General features: G+C 44.4%; 1 protein-coding gene across 2 annotated transcripts; it reads left to right on the plus strand.

Moving 5' to 3' along the window:
* The first annotated feature begins 360 nt into the window (after positions 1 to 360).
* LOC131689202 (uncharacterized) lies at positions 361 to 19,327 on the plus strand. Of its 2 annotated transcripts, XM_058974135.1 has the most exons (7): positions 361 to 474; positions 10,526 to 10,826; positions 10,928 to 10,954; positions 17,516 to 17,563; positions 17,648 to 17,698; positions 17,768 to 17,818; positions 18,041 to 19,327. In XM_058974135.1, exons 1-7 carry the CDS (start codon positions 469 to 471, stop codon positions 18,562 to 18,564), a joined length of 1,008 nt encoding a protein of 335 aa, XP_058830118.1. In that variant the 5' UTR covers positions 361 to 468; the 3' UTR covers positions 18,565 to 19,327. The 2 variants fall into 2 exon arrangements, with proteins under 2 accessions (XP_058830118.1, XP_058830126.1); XM_058974143.1 differs by lacking the exon at positions 10,928 to 10,954.
* Positions 19,328 to 19,337: the final 10 nt, after the last annotated feature.

Below are 19,337 nucleotides of genomic sequence, written 5' to 3' on the forward strand. Positions count from 1 at the left end.
CCCTTTCTGTGACAGCAGCAGCCCTGCTAGAAAATAACAAAAAACCCAACGCCTGCTACGCGATTAGCTAGGTATTGATCGCTCTATCAATACGGGTACCATCCTTGCTCGCAAGCACAACCGCAAGCGCGCGCTTTTGTGTTTTTTTCTTTCCTCTTCAACAACAGCAACCTCTGGGTGGGGCGCGCGTTGGTCCAGCAGACACTCGAAACAGACACACACGCACGCGGTAGGTGATTCTCTCCGTTCGTTACCAACCACCCGGTCCGGTTGGCGGTTCATCATCATCTCTCACGATGGTTGATGATCGTGTCGGGAAAATATCTGGCCGCTGTCCGAGAGGCGCTTGCTGGATGGGTTATACAATTTTTGGCAGCCGGCGAGTGTCGGTGGTATAAAGCCCGTTGACAGCAGGCGACCGACTATCAGTGTGACTAGTTTCGTGAGACGTGCAGCACACACGCGGCAATGAAGGTGGGTGGTTTGTGTCGTCGGTGTGTCCTGGGAAACAGGAAAGGATCTTCTCAAGGAAGGGTCTAAGGAGTTAGTAGGTGATAGAAGCAGCAGCGGCGACAGTTTCTGGATTAGAAGTTTAAGGGTGTGGTTTTTGAACGGAGCTGTGCGTGATGGGGAACAATGACAATTTTCGAACATGTGACAAAGGATATTCGAGGTACCCAATGTAACAGTGTTTGACGGACTATTGTTCCTTGAAGTGTAACTAAGCCGATGCGAACATGGACAAAGTGTAATTTAAAAATGAACATTATGTGTTCGAACCACACTAAGAAGCGAAGAACAATAATTTTGCCTCATTCGAACAAAGTGCGCTAATTGTGAACATTCAAAGACGATCAAATTGGTGTAAAATTACGAACATCCTTGCCCACTGTTGAGCTAACTGAGGAAGTGCAAATTGACAGTAATAGGCCGCCGCTGCAGTTGGTCGAAAGAGTGACCACAGAAAACAAAGCCTACTGAGTGATGCAAGAACTGAATGTGAAAAAGGAACATTATTCGTGTTGAAGACGTGAGAGCAGTTTGGAAAGGAACTGATGTGTATTACAACAAAAGAAAAATATTTACAAATTTGGATACATAAAACGCCTCAGAAAATATTAAATTATCGATATTCCGCTTATCAAAATCCTGAATTTAAAAACATATTCACACCCGGAATTCGTCGTATGAAGGGCAACAGCAATTTATGTTCTTCAAACAAAGTATCACATTCCAGCGTGAAAATTCCAAAGGTTTCGATGAAATATAAAATAGATCTTGGCCTTTCTTACATTTGTTTATGGCAAAAAGCCAAGTCTCGGTACTAGACCTTCCATTTCGACAGACTTTGCCGCCGATTCTTAGTGTACACGACAATTGCGGGGCTAATGCTACGATAATATGGACCACTAAAAATCTTTCCTGGCTGTTTAGCTTATTTCAAATTTTGACAAGTGCAGAATGTTGTGTATGGTGTGAACCTCAATGTATTATCCTATTCCACACAATTTCTACTAATAAAATTATTGGATATAACTGAAATAGATCTGCTCAAAGCACGTCCAGCTTTTTACGTGAAACAGTTGAAAGCTTCTAAATCACTCGAACCTATAAATATACATACACCCAACCATGCTAGGCATCAGTCGCACAACAATTCTGCGCGTAACAAAATTATCATTTCGAAAAAATCTTCCCGGAGACGCTGAGAACAAAAAAAATGTAAACGGCACAAAACAATGAAAAAACTTTCGTTTCTTACTAATTCGATAAGCGCACCGCACGCTAATAAAACGTAATGAAACCATGAATGGATTGGGTAATAGCAAAAATTTAATAGCACGTGCTGTGGGAGAAAAGAATAAATCTGACGAATAGCCTAACATGATGAAATAACTATTTTTATAGATTTTATATAATCGTTCCAGAAGAGCGTTGAATCTAAACCGCTAGTGATATATGTCCCCATAAAACAGACTGTGTTAGATGTGAGGGGGTTTCCAGTTAATTACTGGCTAGTTTGTAGTTACTCACTACAAATAATTATCTTTCCGTTCCGATTCTTCTTTTCCTAAGGTTGAACCGTGTATGAGTTTGTTCCTCTCACAACACCTCAAAGTACCTTTCTCAAATAGACACCTCTAGCAGTGAGAGACTCTCTTGTTGTCTACTTTCTCTTTTGAATATTACGGCACCATTACAAAACTTTCCAAAAAATTTCTCGAATACAAATCGCAAGATTATTGGTTTGGTTAGAATATTGTGGAAAGAGTTGAAAGACAATCGTTAAATAACTAATCTTGAGGTCATCCACGTTCGACCGTCGTGGTCCTCTGAGTCTGTACATAATTCACACCATTAAAGTAAAGCAGGAAGATGAGTGGTCCGAGGTGGCTTCCCTGTGGGAAGCCAAACAAGGCTGCAAACATTTCACAGTAGTTGTTAGCTATATTCATACTAAGTTGGCGGTCAACGAAATACGACAGAAACCAACGAAGGAGTGATTCTTTCTTGCCAGTTTGGTCAACTTGGTAATGGCGATGTATTTATTGATTTTGTCAATTTGGCAGTTGTGTCCTCCTTCAAACTGTTCAAATTCTATTTCGAAAATACAGCGACGTACATCTCCTTTAAGTAACTCGCCTCAACAGAACCCGTCAACATGTTCTTTTTTACTTTTTAACGACATTCAGTTGGCTAGAGATCTACTAATCCTCTACTTAGTATGAAAATTTGGAGCCGTAGTACTCAAGTGAGAGCAAGGATGTGAAGAATACAGCTCGGAAAACTAGAAATGGCAGGGCCATTAGAAACAGGCTTAATATCCTACAGGCTAGTCTTTTGTCTTCTGTTGGCAGGGGTCGAGCTTAGGCAGCATAACTACGAATCACTCAAGTCTACCAACATGTGAACATCCCCGATACGTACGAAGCCCAACCACCAATCTGTTCAGATCACTACGAGAAGACCCTCGCTCCGAGGTCGCCAAGGTTTCCAAAAGCTGATTCTCGCCCGGATCTACACAGTCGCGTCCAGGCTGGAAGAGTGCGTTGGTGTGGGGGTCCACGGAACAGGCTTTCCCGGCAGAAGCTGGGGCGATCAGTCTTGCGATTGCTAGGAGACCAGAGGGCTTTCCGACTATCATTCTGTCCGGCTTTCTGTCGGTCATATGCGTCCGGGATCGAGAACGTTATATTCTGGTTATTGAGAGCACTCATCACCTGTTTACAACAACATGCACTGGTTCTATGTTCGAGTATCTGCTCCAACTTTTTGTCAAAGGCAATGTCTCACTTCAGCAACCACTAGAGAAACGCTTCCTACCACCTCCAAAAAGTCTAAGGAGGACCAACATGGGATGAGAGCCCACTCACAAACGATTACTCGTATTGCGATCCGCCTGGCAGCCAAACCAAGTTTACCGTGGAACATCTTCTGGTTGCTTGTTCTGTGACGTGCAATACCTCAGGAACTGCTATCAACAATCGTCTTCAATTGGGAACCTGCATGGGTGAGAATAGCGTAGTTGGTAAGTGGACTGTCTGACACACAGCTCACCTAGGTTCAATCCCAAATCATGAATAACTGGGCTGTAGATAGGGTGACCAGATCAGGCGAGTAAAAACCCACAACGGTCAATAAGGACCTCCCCCTAATCAAACTAAGAAATGTATTCATTGAAACGTGCTCATGAAATCCACGCATAATTTTTTGTTGCGTATGCTACACTCATACATATTGACATATGTAACTGACCAAAAAATCTTAATCCTTGTCGTAGCAGAGACCGCTGTCACATTCCCCTTCTCGGTGCACGGAAATCAAGCAACGATAGGAGCTGCGAGCAGTCAACATCGTCGCTGAGCAGTTTAATGACGAACATTGCTTGTTCAGTCTTACGCCTTCGTTCAGGGGTTTCGAGGCCAAGTAGTTGACATCTATCGGAATATGCTAGAAAATTTGATTCCTGAGGTCAGCTCGAATGAACCTTTTTTAAACTCGCTGTATTATAAGGTTAGGTTTCACGAGTAAGCAAGACAGCGTAGACAATATGGATCCGTTAAATCTTTGACTATTTTTGAGAAGAAACCAAATTATCGTTGGATCTAGTAGAACATCTAGGTCTACCATTTGGTCCACGCAGTAGCTCGGAACAACGTAACTGATATGGTTGCCGAGTTATATCGGATTCTTGGAACGTATCGAACAACGCTTCCAACTGAATTGCAATCTTTCATCGAATGCACCATAGATCTTCAGGTCTTCGGCGTATACAAGCTTACATCATCTCTACGAGCTCGGCATATACGAGCTGACATCAAGCGTAGTAAAACTGTAGCGGTCGTTGAAGTATACCACAAATAGTAGTGGACCTAGGTTGCTTCCCTGTGGGTTGCCGGATGTGCTAGTAAACGGAAGCGAAACGTTTGACCCGAGCCCAACCAGGAACCTTCGATGCGATTTTTGTATTTTTTCCTGTGGGCCAGTATAGCTAAGGTCGTACGTAACTTCGACTGGGACAAAGCTTCAACCAGTATGAACAAAGCACAGTCAAAAAATAGGCTTAATGAAAGAAAACCAAGACACCAGTTAAAAAGCAGGACTTGTCCTGCGAAACCAGTGCGTCTGATTACCCTAGCCTACCTGTAAAAAGTTTCGGTTAATGTTTAGTCTACTCTGGAGCATCTCCCGTGGATGCAGGTCGCTACCATCATACTCAGGCGCTCCCTGGGATTCTTCGAAAGGCTCTGGTAGCAATGACTGCTTAAAATTGCCTACAACATATGTTTGAGAATACACCGGGATAGATCTCCCTTATCTTGTACGCCGCCGCAAGATCCTAGATCTGGGACATACGAAGCCAAAACACCAACGCCAACCTAGAGGACCGCGCCCGGATCTAGACTGTTGCGTTCAATCTGGAGTGAGTCAGAGTGGAGATCTACGGAACAGGAGCTGGCCTCAAGTTGCTCCACTTTCTCGGCCGAAGTTGCGGCCATCGGTCTTGCCATTGCAAGCAGACCAGAGGATATTCCGACTATCCTTTCTTTCTTGACTCCTTTATCTAGTTCGCCTCAACAAGAGTTAATACGGGGTACATGCGAAGGTCGAACAACCACACCAATCTGTCCAGATTAGTTCGAGCACACCCTCGCTCCGAGGTCGATTTCCGGGTCGAGTTGGAGAAATTGAAACCCGTTGGTTACAACCGGATCTTCAGTGATGAGTCCAGTCTGGAAGAGTGAGTCGGAGTGGGAGTCTGCGGGATGGCAGCCGATCTCAAGTTGCTTCGCTTTCTTGGTAGAAGATGAGGTCATTAGTCTTGCGATTGCAAGCAGATCGGAAAGAATTCCGACTATCATTATATTTGACTCCCAGATATTATGTGCCCCGGAAATGGGAACGTCATATCATCCTTATATTCAGATTATAGATGGCACTGGTAATCCACTGAGGATGATCTGATAGGTGCCCGTCAACGGTAGAATCACTGGGAACAGGGAAGCAGATTCATTGGCAGCGCGCGGGACAGGTTTGTAGATTACGGACATAATTGGCGGAGATCTTCTCCAACTTCAGGCCAAAAGTGACGTTCATCAACGACTGGAGGAACAAACGCAGCCACCTTCTAAAAATGAAGAGAGGACCAGCACAAGATGGAGTGACTGGAACAACAGGCTCGAGCAGGTTCAACACACAAAGAAAACTCACGTACATATGATTACGTGGATTGACCCGTCCATCTACCAAACCAGGTTTACTGTTGAACAACTTCTGATTGATTTCTCTCAGTTGCAATAACTCAGGTACCGTCACCAACGATCGTCATCAATTCGAAACATGCAGTTGGTAGGTCGACTGTCTTGCACGCAGCTGACCTGGGTTTTGATCCCTAACCCCGCACATATGGTTAGAAAGTTTTCTAACCCGAGGAAAGGGGAAAATGATCACGTACTCCGTAAATGAGGAGACATTATCTTCTTCCCTGAAAGGTTCTCAGTTCCTCGAGAATAGGGTGACCATATCAGTCAAGCAAAAACCCAGGACAGTCGAACGTGGACCCCTACCCACCCCGTTAGCTCTCGCTCTGCCTGACAAAATTTTCCCAGGAATATTCCTGGGTGTCTGGCAAAGATTCGATCGCAGTTCTTGCTACACCACAATCAGCGAATATTTGCAGCTATTGTTGGACAAATTTGCAATTCTCAATTGAGCAGATGAGATGAAACATTTTGAAATTGTCTGCGAAGGACCAGGCGAGGAGTGTTCAGCACAATTACACATTATTGAACTGAAGCGGAAACATCAACGGTCTTAAGTAGCTTCCCTGAGCTATTCACGGCGAAATTCAATTCAAAGAGAAACACGAATCTACCCGCCAGACCTAGCACAATCACGACTGCGCCAACTTTTCTTCCAAGCAGACTAGAAGCGATTAGAAACAGCCATTACAAACATGAGTAGGTCAATCAACATATTCGTGGTATATCTGTCTAATGTCGAGTAGCAGCGAATCAAATATTTGAAGAATGTCAATGAAACTTTTTTCAGGGGTTTTATCCAATGTACTTAAAATTGAAAAATATCTACTCAAATTCGTAAACAGTCTGCCTAAAAATAGGTAACACCCAAAAGAAAAACCTTGTTGACATTCTTCTAATATTTGTTTCAACGATACTCGGCATTGGGCAAGTATACCATTTTCTTTTTCATTGAAAAATGACAATTTCCAGCATCTGAGTAGAGTTTCTTAACGACCATGTACGTGTCACATGAATGAACTGTAGTCCACATGGAAGAAAATCTGGCGCTGTCATAGGTCTGGCGGGTAGATTCGCCGCATCGATTCACCTTTCTTTTTGTTTGAATTTCGCCATGCATAGCTCAGGGAAGCTACTTAAGACCGTTGATGTTTCTGCTTTATTTCGATGACGTGGAAAATACGGAGTATTCGGACTGGTCGAGAGCGAAATTCCTCCAACGTCAACCTTCGACTGTATCTCCGTCCGTGACAGGGAACTGAAAATTGAAACCCTGTGACACGCGGGATAAGTGCCAATGAAGGGCGCCGTCCGAGCGTTCGGAAGATGTCGATCAAGCGGCTTCCCAAGCGTATAAAAAGCAGAAAAAAGCTTACCTTTAGGGGGAAACCCTCCAACGTTGACTCGAATAGAGAATGAGCCCATGACGGCTGTAAGCGTATAACAAAGACAATAAATGGCCAAGAAACTTCCAAAGCCTTAGACGATTACGACCAAGCGCCTACTCATTCTAACATAGAAGGATGCATACCGTCCGTCGAAAAAAAAAATACAGAAGCGGTATCGATCGAGTGTCAATGAACTCATAACGAGGAGCCAGCTGTGAGCTTTCAGAAAGAACCATTGTGTTGTAAGACTACAAATGGTTCTTTCGGGAAGATGTCTGCCAAACGAGCGGCTGAAAGAAGTTTGCCAAGCTGCTTCCCAAGCGTCAAAAGCAGAAAAACGCATTGCGCCCGTACAAAACTATGCATGGTTCCAACCAGTTGAGAGCGAAATACCTATAACTTCAACCTCCGATATTATCTACGTCTGTCACAGCTTAGAGCTAGGAGACAATAAATCCGCAAGATGTCAGCCAAGTCACTCCCCAGGCACCCGGGAGTTGTCTGCCAAACGGCTTCCCCCCAGAAGCCTAAGAATACATTCCATCCGAGGAAAAATGCGAAGACTTCCGGACCAACCGATTGCGAAATCCCTCGAATGTCCATCTCGGATCTGATCCCCGTTCATGACAGGGGACGCTGAACGATGAGATGATAGCCGACTTCCAAAGCGTCCAGCAGATATCAGGCAAGCGATTTCCCAAGCATCTCGAACGTTTCCGCTCATTCGAAAATACGAAGAATTTGAACCATTCGAGTGCTGTATCTCTCGAGCGTTAACCTTAGGCTCTAGTGCCGACAAAGGCAGATAAAATCAAAACCGTGGATGCACATCATCATCATCAACCTTTGTTTCCGCCCATGAACGACCACTCAGGAGGAGTAAGTGACAGCTGGAAAAAGGACATTAAACGATTCTGTCCAAGCGGCTCCCACAGTCTTGGGAAGATGTCTACCAAATGGTTTCAAAGGTACACCAAAAGCTGAAGAACGCAATCAATGCGAAGAAAAATTTGAACTGATAGAGTGCGATAGCTCTCCAACATAAACCTCCGAGTCTACCATCTACCATGGTTGTAACTGTCAAAACCATGGAAGCGGAGAAGAGGCGCTTTGAAGCGCGGTTGATTGAAGAACCCTTCGAAACCCGGAGTGTGCAAGCGGAGAACCAACGCCCCATTATTCAAACGGAAGGAACGGCAAAGCGTCTAGAGGCGGGCTTCAGAGGAGCTCATGAATCCCAAATCTCATCCCAGCGACATTTTGGTGACTGGGGATCGAATGGATCGAATAAGTTGCAGAAGACCTGATGAGCCTTCAAGCCCTGAGAAGCTGACAATGAACTCCCAGTAGTGAACTGGGGACGACTACTTGCTACAGGAAATGATAATAGTAATGACTTGCGTTGAATGACACGTATTGAAAGACACAAGATACGTATAGCACGAGAGCTGTGTCAACAGGAGTTGCGGAAGGACCAAGTGGAACGTGAACTTAGGTGATCGATGGAACCTGTGTTCAAAATTGTTCCTGATCGCTGTCACTTGATCGATCTCGATTCATTGCAGCGGCACAAAAATTAGATATTGGTCGTGGAAAACCTGATGAGAAATTAAGACTACTGTTCTGTTTTACTAGTTGGACAATTTTCGACGATTTTGGATAACAGGTGCATTCTTAACTACTCCCAGCTTTAGATGCAGTGCTTTACAGCTGCCAGTTGTTTCGATGCAAAGAGATACGATCAGCGAATCACGACTGTATCGGAAGGGCTCAACACTGTAGTCTAACCGTGGCCGATTTCTTTTTATAAAACCAATTCCTTGAATAATCGTAATGTTCTGTTAGTTCTACGAGCGTCCGAACCAGCTGCTTTAAAGCCTCCTGTAGAAGGTAAGCAGACTCGAATATCCAGCAGCTTACGGGGAGGCTAGCTTCATAACAATTCGGAAATCAGTCTACGAAGTGTGAATGTCAAAAAAAAAAACTACGGAGCTTTGTAGCCGGGACGAGCCGAAGAGGCAAGCCTATGGACAAAAGTGTGCTCTATTGCCACAGCTAGGTGGAGAGTTACCTAATGGATTATTAGAATCCGTGTAAAGTATTTCAGATTTTATGGACTGGTTATACGCAGATGTGGCAAGATGGAAGTAGTATAAGGCTTTTCTTAACGAGCATAGCTGGCAGTAACACGTTAAGGTTCGTTGTAATGTAGGGAAAGGCAACCTACCTTACGACTGCGGTGATAAATCTCGCCAGACAATGCTGTTATACCCCTGTTTCACTCTGCTTGTCAGTTAGCGGTGGAAGAGAGCAATGCTCGTTCGGCTTGTTCTCCACAGCGAGAGTGGCTGGTGCTTTTGGGTGCTTTTGGATTATTCACGATTAGCCCAAGTAGGGAAATTTTACAGCTAACTTAACCTACAAATTCGTTCTCAAACGACAATAAACAAAATTTACAGCAAAATTTCTTACCGGTAGTCCGTATTCCACTTGGAAATTGACCAAGGGACCAATCTATGGCCAGATCATTTGTGATTTCTTTCTAAATAATAAAAAAATCTAAAAATCCTTTCAATCCAACGAAATAGAAATCGATTTGAACGATTTTCTAGTAGTTTCAGATATATTTTGGTGAATGGAGAAAATGGATGAAATCTTGTTATTCTATCTTTGTCATTGCTTATGACACTCTCGAGAAGCTTATCACGGAAAACAATACACGAAATGTATAAAATTAAGGAAAAAACCGTGTGCTACATGTTACTAATTCTGTTTTCATTTTTGGACCCAAGCCAAGAGTACGTTCACTCCAACGTTTACAAAATCCATGCAAAAATGATAGTTTCGAACAAACCGACCCTGACTCGGATCCAAAACCAAAATCTGCATAACTCTTTACGCTATGTTGACCCCAAGCCATCAAATCCCCCACACACAACGATACCATCGCAGTAGGCCAACCGCTGAAAAACCTCGTCGGCGCTTTAGCTCAGCGAAGAGCAGCAACCCAGATCGAAGAAGAAATTTAAACACGAATCGATTCCGCTCCCATAGGTTGCTATGATCGAACGAGCACACCGTTTTGTGCTGGAATCCATCACACAGAATCACCGAAAAAATGCAACACCGCAATAAACAATAATAATGTGTAATTATTTGAAATGATGTAAACATTGCATGCCGGGCATCATCGATCGTAACCGTCGTCATCGATTGAAGTGCTTGCAAATGTCCATTATCACGCGGCCCCGATGAAAATTGAATCGATTACGTCGCTGCTGCTGCTGCTACTGCTACTACTCCTTCATCGTTCGTCCCTTATTCCGTTGGGGTTATTTTCCAATTGATCCAATTTTCTATTTTTATTTCTACTAGGTCCTGATAGTACTTCTCGCCCTCACGGCATGCTCCTCGGCGACACTCGATGCGCTCTTCAGCAAAGGTAAAGGTGGTGGTGGCGGCGGCGGAGGTCTCGGCGGTCTTACCGAACTGTTCGACATAAGCGGACTTCTCGGTGGACTATTGGGAGGCGGCGGCGGTGGCGGTGGAGGTAGACCCCCACCACGACCAGTGTATGGACCACCGCCACCACCGCGACCCGTCTATGGACCACCTCCGCCAAGACCGGTGTACGGTCCGCCACCACCACGACCGTCCTACGGACCACCGGCACCAGGTTAGTTGTTCGTTATGATTTATATAGTCATGACAAATTCAGTGGATGTTTTGTGTAAAATCATTAAAACTAATGTTCTTTCATTGTCCCCGTTATCACAGTTTATGGACCACCTCCACCCGGTCCAGGTAAAATGCTAATTTTGTTTCGTTGTATCGTCTAAACAATATCTATAACGTAGCTTCAATGCCTTTGCATTCCTGTTTTCTAACCGAGTACTAACCTAACCTAAATCATTCGCTTTTCTTTTCCGACAGCTTTTGAACCACCCTCATTTGATAGTTACACAGGTAATTGGAAAATTGCTTCATTGTGGTAGGATGATTTCTGATCGTAGGAGGCGTGATCTGGTCGAAAAATATTATAGCAGCGAATCGAATTGATTTTTTCCCTAGGAAAAAAAAACAATTATTTTCCGCGCCGACTTGGGCCGATGTGGCGACGCCTAGGTAGTCCGTATTCCACTCGTAAATTGACCAAAGAGATCAGATCATTTGTGATACCTTTCTAAATATCAACAAATCTAAAAACCTTTCAATCCATCGAAATAGAAATTCACAATGTATTTTGCGTTGCGTGTAAAACATCAAAACGCTGCAAGAAGCTAAATAGCTCTACATTTCACTAAACACCACTACCTTCTATCCACAACTCGTCAGAAAGATTTAGTATAGCTTTTCCGTTCGAGTTTTGAACCTAGATCAGAACCCCTACGCATTTGACATCGATCCAGTGTGAAGCAATCCGTACCGTACCGTACTGTTACAATGAATCAGCTAGCAGCTTCCCTTTGAGTATGTAGTAACTAATCGCAATCAATCTTTATCACACCCGCTTACCTAACACAAAACACGCAGTAATCCGGATGATGATGTCATCATCATCACCACCATTTCATCTAGAACCGCCTTCATCTAGATCGCATTCAGGTAAATATGTTAATCGAATGTCAGTGTTCATGTGAGTGTGAAACGATTTTGTATGGGAAATTAGATATGACTACAGCTTTTTGGGGGAGGTAGTAATTTCTGAAAGTACCCGATTCAACTGTATAAATCTGCTCCCTTTCACTAAAAAAAACATTCCTCTTTCTTTTTTCGCCTTTCTTTCCGGAACTACATCCAAGTATTATTTCGTGAGAGGGAGCTGATCAAATCGGACCGTCGCTTGATGCATGAAATTGCTCGTTCCTTGAGCCATTTAGTTTCTAACTTTCCTACTGTGTTCCGTCATTCTTGCCATACATTAGGCCGTTTAGGTCCGTTGCGTACTTGAATCATTTCGCTCAGTAATCCACTCGGATATTCTGGTGGTACATTTCCGCAAGCCATTTCGCTTCCCGCTTTGTCGGTGATGCATCCCTACCCAACTACGGCTGAGAGTTACCCGCTGGCGGAATTTCTCCCGATACCGATGCTCGATTTTATGAGCCATTTAGCTCCCCAAATGACGCGACGTACTTGGTCTGCTCCCCGGTGTTATATCTATCATTCTCACAAACTACCCGGTAGGGTGTTGTTTAGTGTCTGACTTTACTCTTGGGTTCCGTTATTCTTGCCATACATTAGGCCGTTTAGGTCCGCTGCGTGCTTGACTCATTTCGCTTCAAACTCCACTCGGATATTTCTTGGCGGTACATTTCCGTAAGCCATTTCGCTTCCCGCTTTGTCGCGATCTATTGCCGGTGATGCATCCCTACCTAAGTACGGCTGAGAGTTACCCGGCGGCGGAATTTCTCCCAATACCGATGCTCGTTTTTATGAGCCATTTAGCTCTCCATTCGACGCGATCTACTCCCCGGTGTTATATCTAGCATACTCACAGACTACCCGTTAGGGTGTTGAGGTCATTCCAGCGATTCCAGGTGGAGTGTGGCTTTGGGTACACCGGTGCCTCAATGACCTACGACCGGTGCGTCGTCGCGAACTACTCGAGCTAATCTCCGGCGATGGATTCTGGTCACTAGTTCGTTTATCTCTTCTCCATTTCCTCTGCAGCTCCACTAGCGTCTGCGCGACTACTCTACTAACGGTATTCCACGACCTTTGTTCTTTACACATCTCTCGTTCGATATTCTCGGAGATTAGAGCCGGCATCTAAATACGCACTTCCTCTAATCTGAGGCAGTCAAAGACCATGTGCTTCGTCGTTTCCTCCACATTCTCGCACTCCGGGCAATAGGGTGAAGGCGTCTTCAGCGCAACTGCCGCAGGCTACAGTTTCGAAGCCGCTTCACCAACCAGAATACATCTCTTAGAGCTTCCTGAACCACCAGTATTCGGCATCATTCTAGCCATCGCGTTGGTCAGCTTCCTAACTTTCTCACAGGCATAATCGGCGTGGTTATTGAAGTTTAACCGATCATCGATCATTACTCCCAGCTGTTTCAGTACACGTTTCGATGCTATTGTTACGCCTACGACGGTGACTTGACCGGTGGCTCGCTGAAGCGCTCTGCAGTTGCCGGCTAGCACCACTTCCGTTTTGTGATGAGCAAACTGCAGCTTGGCTCCATTCATCTAGTTTCGATTCTGTCGGTGGTCCCCATCTCTACCTCTTCCAGTGTTCCGCCTGTTATCGTCGTAGAACGACGTCATCCACGAATCAAACGATCTCAGCTTCTATAAGCAGCGTTAGAACGATTATACATGATTTTCCAAAGCGTTGGGTCAAGTATAGAGCCTTGTGGCACTTCCGCCGTGACCCTCGTCTACTACAGTATTCTACGACCTTTCTTTACACATCTCTTATACGACATTCTCCGTGCTCAGAGTCGGTAACTTCGTGGTTTCTCAATATGGGGCAGTCAAAGGCCATGGGCCAAGGCGTTTCCTTCAAACCCTCGCACTTCGGGTCTTCAGCGTAGCTCCCTCAGACCGCAGTATCGAAACCGCTTCACCAACCAAGAATACGCCTCTTAGTTCTTCCTGAACCAAAAGTTTCGGCATTATTCTAACTATCTAACACACAATCGGCATGGTTTTTGATGTTTAACCGATCTGATCTGAGCCCAACGAAGCGGTTTGTAGTTGCTGACTAGCACCATCTTCATTTTTTGATAAACTAGCTGTTACTTGACTTCATTCATCTAGTTTTCGATTGTGTTCATCTCTACCTTTTCTAGCGACACACCTTTTACCGTTAGACGTCATCCGTGAAACCAACTTCAATGAGTAGCTTTAGCGTTAGAACGCCATTATACATGATGTTCCAAAGTATTGGGCCAAGTGTAGAGCACTTGTGGCGCTCACTTCTTGATCCTCGTCGACTGCTGCCCGAATTTGTGTCGTAGATCAGCACTCGGTCTTGAATGTAGATGCTCAGAATGGTGCAAACAACTATCTGCTTGAACGCCTTCTGTTTGACAGACCGCATTCGCCCTCCATGCACTTCATCACCCTGTTCAGGATAATCTTTTCCAACAGATCCTCGATGATATACGGAGGGCACAAGGGCTAGTACTGATGGGAACATACGCCAATTTGTTTAGATTCCTGTTCGGGAAGCAACACCAGCTTCTAGATTTTCGATCTGTCTGGGAAGGGCACTCATCACCGTCTTGAACATGTCAGGGAACGTCAGGACTGCATTTTTCAATACCACGTTGAAGGTTCCATCAGGACAGGGATCTTTCTTCACCACTACCAGCAGCTCGACACTGGAAACCTGTATATCTCTTGTGATTCCTGTCTCGTCGTCTCATGTCGGAAGAAACGTCATTGGGTTGTGCTTTGGGAAGACTCTCATTGATTACTTTCAGCTTATTCGAGCACATTTCAAACGGTGTCAACGGTCCTCTGATCTTCGCTGACAACTCGATAAGCATTGCCCCAAATATGGGCTTCAGTTTCGCGGCACAGTTCTTTGTAGCAGTTTGATTTGCCCGTATCTGCCGTTTGAGTGTTTCCGCCTGCACGATACATTACACTTTATGCTTCTCTCTGTTTCGACTCTGACACGTTGAACGTGTCTTCTGATTCTAATGATGATAGGCAACCCGAGGAACACTAGATGTCTCATACCGCCAATATATTGGACGCCGTCCATTCATTAGCTCCAGTTTTCTAGGCAATATACCACATGCAATCGTTATAGCTTCCGTCAGCTTCGCTGCATTCATACTCTGAACATCGCTGTCCATGCGAAGTACCTCAGCGAAAAGTTCCTTGTCGAAGTCTTTCGTCTTTCGCTTACCCTTGGCAGATATCGTTCGCCACTTTATCACATGGTTCCTTTGGCAAATACTGCAATGAATCGCTCGGTGGTCGCTGAGTTTACTCTTTACTAACTCTCCAGTTCATGTGGCTCACTACAAAAGTACTGCAGAACGTTACGTTGATGAGATTCCCGGCTGTTTTGACGAAAGGTTCTAACAGTACCTTAGTTGTACAGCTCTACTTCCAGCTATACCAGAACTTCTAGCAGGCTGGATCCTCTTGCGTTGGTTAGTCTGCTATCTCACTGCACCGCGTAGGTATTGAAATCTCCTCCGATGACTACTGACCTTCGCCCGGATCTGTCTGCATTGTCCATGCTCTTCGATTTACAGCCTTGATCAACGGCGGGACAAGCTGCTACTACTTCTTGAATGCGCATAACTTGAATAACAGCCGCGAACTCGTTACGGCTCTGCAATTATCGTGAAGCCTGTGACTGATTCTGTCACGAGTTCTTTATAGGTCGAGCTTATGATCGATGGATCCTTCTTCTAGCAGAGTTCCAATGTAGTGTTTCAGTTAAAAGGTGTCCAACCAGCAAATCCCAACACTACCGCCTTGTAGTAAACGGTACAGCATTCTGAGTAGCGACTGGTTGCTGCGAAGATTTTGTCACTTGACCAGAAACAGTGACGTCTACCAAACTGTCCCGGATATTCTTCAGCATGGTGCTTCTTCGTTGGATGAGTGACGTCGGATTCTTGAATGATTCGGAATACTCTTCCCAGTCCTTTCTCGTCGTTGGGTTGAGGCGAATACTCAGTATCCGAATTGGTGAGATGACCCATAACTGGATCTCCTCCCATAGGTGTTGTAGCACCTTGACGTTGGCCTCACCTGCGAAGGTGACGAAGTGCCATGACTAGGAAAACTAGCCACTCGGAATTGAATTAGTCTTCCCGAGGAAAAATCCATTGGACCGCCAGTAGGTACAGCCAAAATTAGTCCGTAGCTTTAGCTGATTGTTCAAGATAGCTTCGTCGAGGGACTCCAGCTTCATCTGGGCTGTAATGAGAGGTCCGTTAAGCTTATCGATGAATCTCGCGATGACGTTAAACGTTATCATCATGATGAAAATATCACCCATCAGGTTGAAGTTTAAGATACTATCGGTAAATATCCGGCAGTATATCTATGGCTTTCTATGGTTTTGTAGCTAGATCGCTCCAGAAGGAGAGAACTGTGGACACTATATAGCTGATCGAATTTTCGTTTAGAGTGTTATCTCTAATGTTTCTGAAATTGTCGATGATAATATGCCACTAAAATTTAAAATGCGTGCATGAAACAACAATGATTTCTTCAAAATTAGGTCGTTTTAGAATATTTGAGGAAAATTAACTAATAAGTCACCATAATTTCGAATATGTTTTAGAAATTCGTCTTTTAGCACTCGTTTCATTGCTATTTTGATTTAAGTCCTCTAACGACTGGCAAATACTCGTCCAAAATACAGCTCGCCAGCGTCGATCTCAATCCAAAAAAACTTCGCTCACTCGGTTGCTACTTCTGGTTCAATGTCGTTGAGCACTTTCGATACGCTGGCCACTTCGAGGAATAACTTTATCCAATAACTCCAGCTCATGAACTCCAGCTTTCCTTACTGTAGAACTGGAATTGGGCTCTGTTGATCTGATGAGAAAGGAGACATCTGAAGACTTCTGAAACAGAGATTTTTATTAAACTTGGTTCAATTTATGAGAAAATAACTATCTTCTTTAAGAGCAACCTGCGTTGTAACAATGGCAATTAAAATTAGCTAACTGCTACTCAGATGGCAATATTCAAAATTGCAATCAAAACGCCCGAAAACAGACGCTATTTCAGATATGTACTACTCATCCCAAAAATCCCCACAATGTTCTAAAATATTCAAGGTCATTCTGTCTCTTTCAAACATAATTATTCATTCTCATCGGAGAATTTATTTAAACTCGAACAATAAAACGCGCTAATCATCTGCAACCAACATCCGGAAAGAAGTCTAAATGTCAAGATTTTTGATCAAGTAACCTTGATCACGGGCACTACCTCTTGCTAACAACGACGAAGACCGTAGCAAACGACCAGCATCGTCCTTGAGTTAATCATATTCATATATGCCATCAACCAGTTGAATTAGCTCCAGGTGTTCCATCCTCAAAATTTGCATACTGTAAAAGCATAAAATGATCCACTAATTGGCCGGTTTGGTATTCCATTTGGATATGCAAAGTTCTAGATTAGGCAACATCGTTCTGGACGGACCGTAAAAATTTCCCCGATCCTTATCGATGATTAACAACGTCCGTTCGAAACACATTTCATAATATCGGCACAGAAAAGCTGTCCTTCTACATATTGCATGCAAATTGCTTTGAATGGTTCTGGATCCGTCATAGTTCAAATATTTACACACTATTTGCTTTGCCTTGCAACGGTTGAATATTGAAACAATTCTACTGTTTACTAAACGTCAAATATCTGTTCCAGCCTATGGACCTCCACCACGTCCAATCTTGAGTGGACCACCCGCGCCTGGTACGTAAAAAAGATCCAATTTCATCTTTTTTTTTATTTACCTAGCAACGATCATTTCACTAATCATCGAAATCCATCTTTCAGTTTATGGACCACCGCCACCACATCATCCGCCTCCACCACCACCTCCACCAGGTACGTTTAAAGTTGTGTGATTCAATCACCAGACAAGATCTCAAACATTGTTTCATTTTCTATTTTTAGCATATGGCCCACCACCACGACCACTTCCTCCACCACCACCACCAGCTCCAGGTTAGTATTCGACAATTGAACTACAGACTTCGATAATTCTTCAAATCAATGAAAAGTTTACCCAAAATATTGAGCAATTTTTAGTTAGAGTGTAACACCAAAGTGGAAGTAACACTAAAACACCTTGGCTCAATATTTTTACACTTTTCATTTGACGAATTGAAGCCTGGACAAAGCTAAGACAAATCAACTAACGACGCCCCTTTCTATTCCCGTTTACAGTTTACGGACCCCCAGCGTACCATCCACCGGCACCGATCTTCCAGTCATCCCCTCCCGCGCCCCAGTATGCACCACCTCCGCCAGCCCCGGCTCCACAATACGGACCACCTCCGCCAGCCCCGATCTTCCAATCCTCCCCACCAGCACCCCAGTACGGCCCACCTCCACCAGCCCCGGCACCACAGTATGGACCACCTCCGCCAGCCCCGATCTTCCAGTCTTCCCCGCCAGCACCCCAGTATGTACCACCAGCGCCAGCACCACAGTACGGTCCCCCACCATCTGCACCAGCTCCTCAGTATGGACCGCCTCCAGCGCAGCAATATCATTCCGCTCCGGCGATAACGGTCGTTGAGGCTCCCCGAATCGAGTACCTGCCCCCGGAGCAGATCCAACAACTGCCCCTGCAGGATACCAACGTGAACTTCAGTGGAGTGAGCTCGAGTGCGGTCGCTTCCGGTAGTATCACCGGCGGTGGTGATTCTGGCTACCACTACGGTATTGGTCACGGCTCTGGACACTGACACTGACAGATATGAACGCACGCGAACAAAAAAAAAACATTTCCCCCCCCCCCCCATACTTCTCTTGCATTCCCCCCGTTTTTCGGAGAGAAGTACTCACACTCACAAACTTAGCTAGGATTGTGCAATACCAAAAAACACGGTTTTACTATAAGGAACTGACTCCCTACCCTCTATTTCCCTCGATTGCGTACCACCAATGAATTGAAAATTTCAATTTCTTGTTAACTGAGGATGGTGTCGAATCACTTGCTAGTCACACTCACTATCCTACACTTCAATCTTCCTGTATCTATCCGATTTTTTCCCTTTACTATATGCGTACAAATAATACCTAGCCAGTGACTATCCCCCTCTCCTCCCCCCACAGAGGAATCTTAGTTCAAAGCAACCAATTTTAGCATTAGAAGCATGTAACGAAAACTGCCAGAAGCGAAGGGGCGTAACGTTCGTACGCCGAGATGTGTTTCGAGCCGAAAATATTGCTCAATTGAAGCGTAGATGCTGCAGAAAAAAAAGTAGAAAGCTATTTCGCACAAACGGAAATCCTGCTATTAGTTAATTTATGTGTTTGTAAATTAATGTAAGGACGTTCGTTATAGCAGGTCTGAAGAGCAAATCGGTAAGCTTTTTTTTATTTGTAAGTCGAAGATAGCGTAAATATCTCTTCTCATTTTATTGGTTCTTACACAACCTCTGAATGCCATATTTAAGGAGAAAAGTTATGTATAGCGAAAGAAAATGTGAAAAACTTCAAATAAAAATAAAATAAT

The sequence above is a fragment of the Topomyia yanbarensis genome, chromosome 1 (assembly GCF_030247195.1).
Source record: "Topomyia yanbarensis strain Yona2022 chromosome 1, ASM3024719v1, whole genome shotgun sequence".
Classification (NCBI taxonomy): domain Eukaryota; kingdom Metazoa; phylum Arthropoda; class Insecta; order Diptera; family Culicidae; genus Topomyia; species Topomyia yanbarensis.

What these genes read in the sequence shown, in the direction of transcription:
- LOC131689202 (XM_058974135.1), top strand. An exon ending in ACCACCTCCACCCGGTCCAG is followed by an intron (nt 10,955 to 17,515) that starts GTAAAATGCTAA and finishes TATCTGTTCCAG; the next exon opens with CCTATGGACCTCCACCACGT. An exon ending in ACCACCACCACCAGCTCCAG is followed by an intron (nt 17,819 to 18,040) that starts GTTAGTATTCGA and finishes TCCCGTTTACAG; the next exon opens with TTTACGGACCCCCAGCGTAC.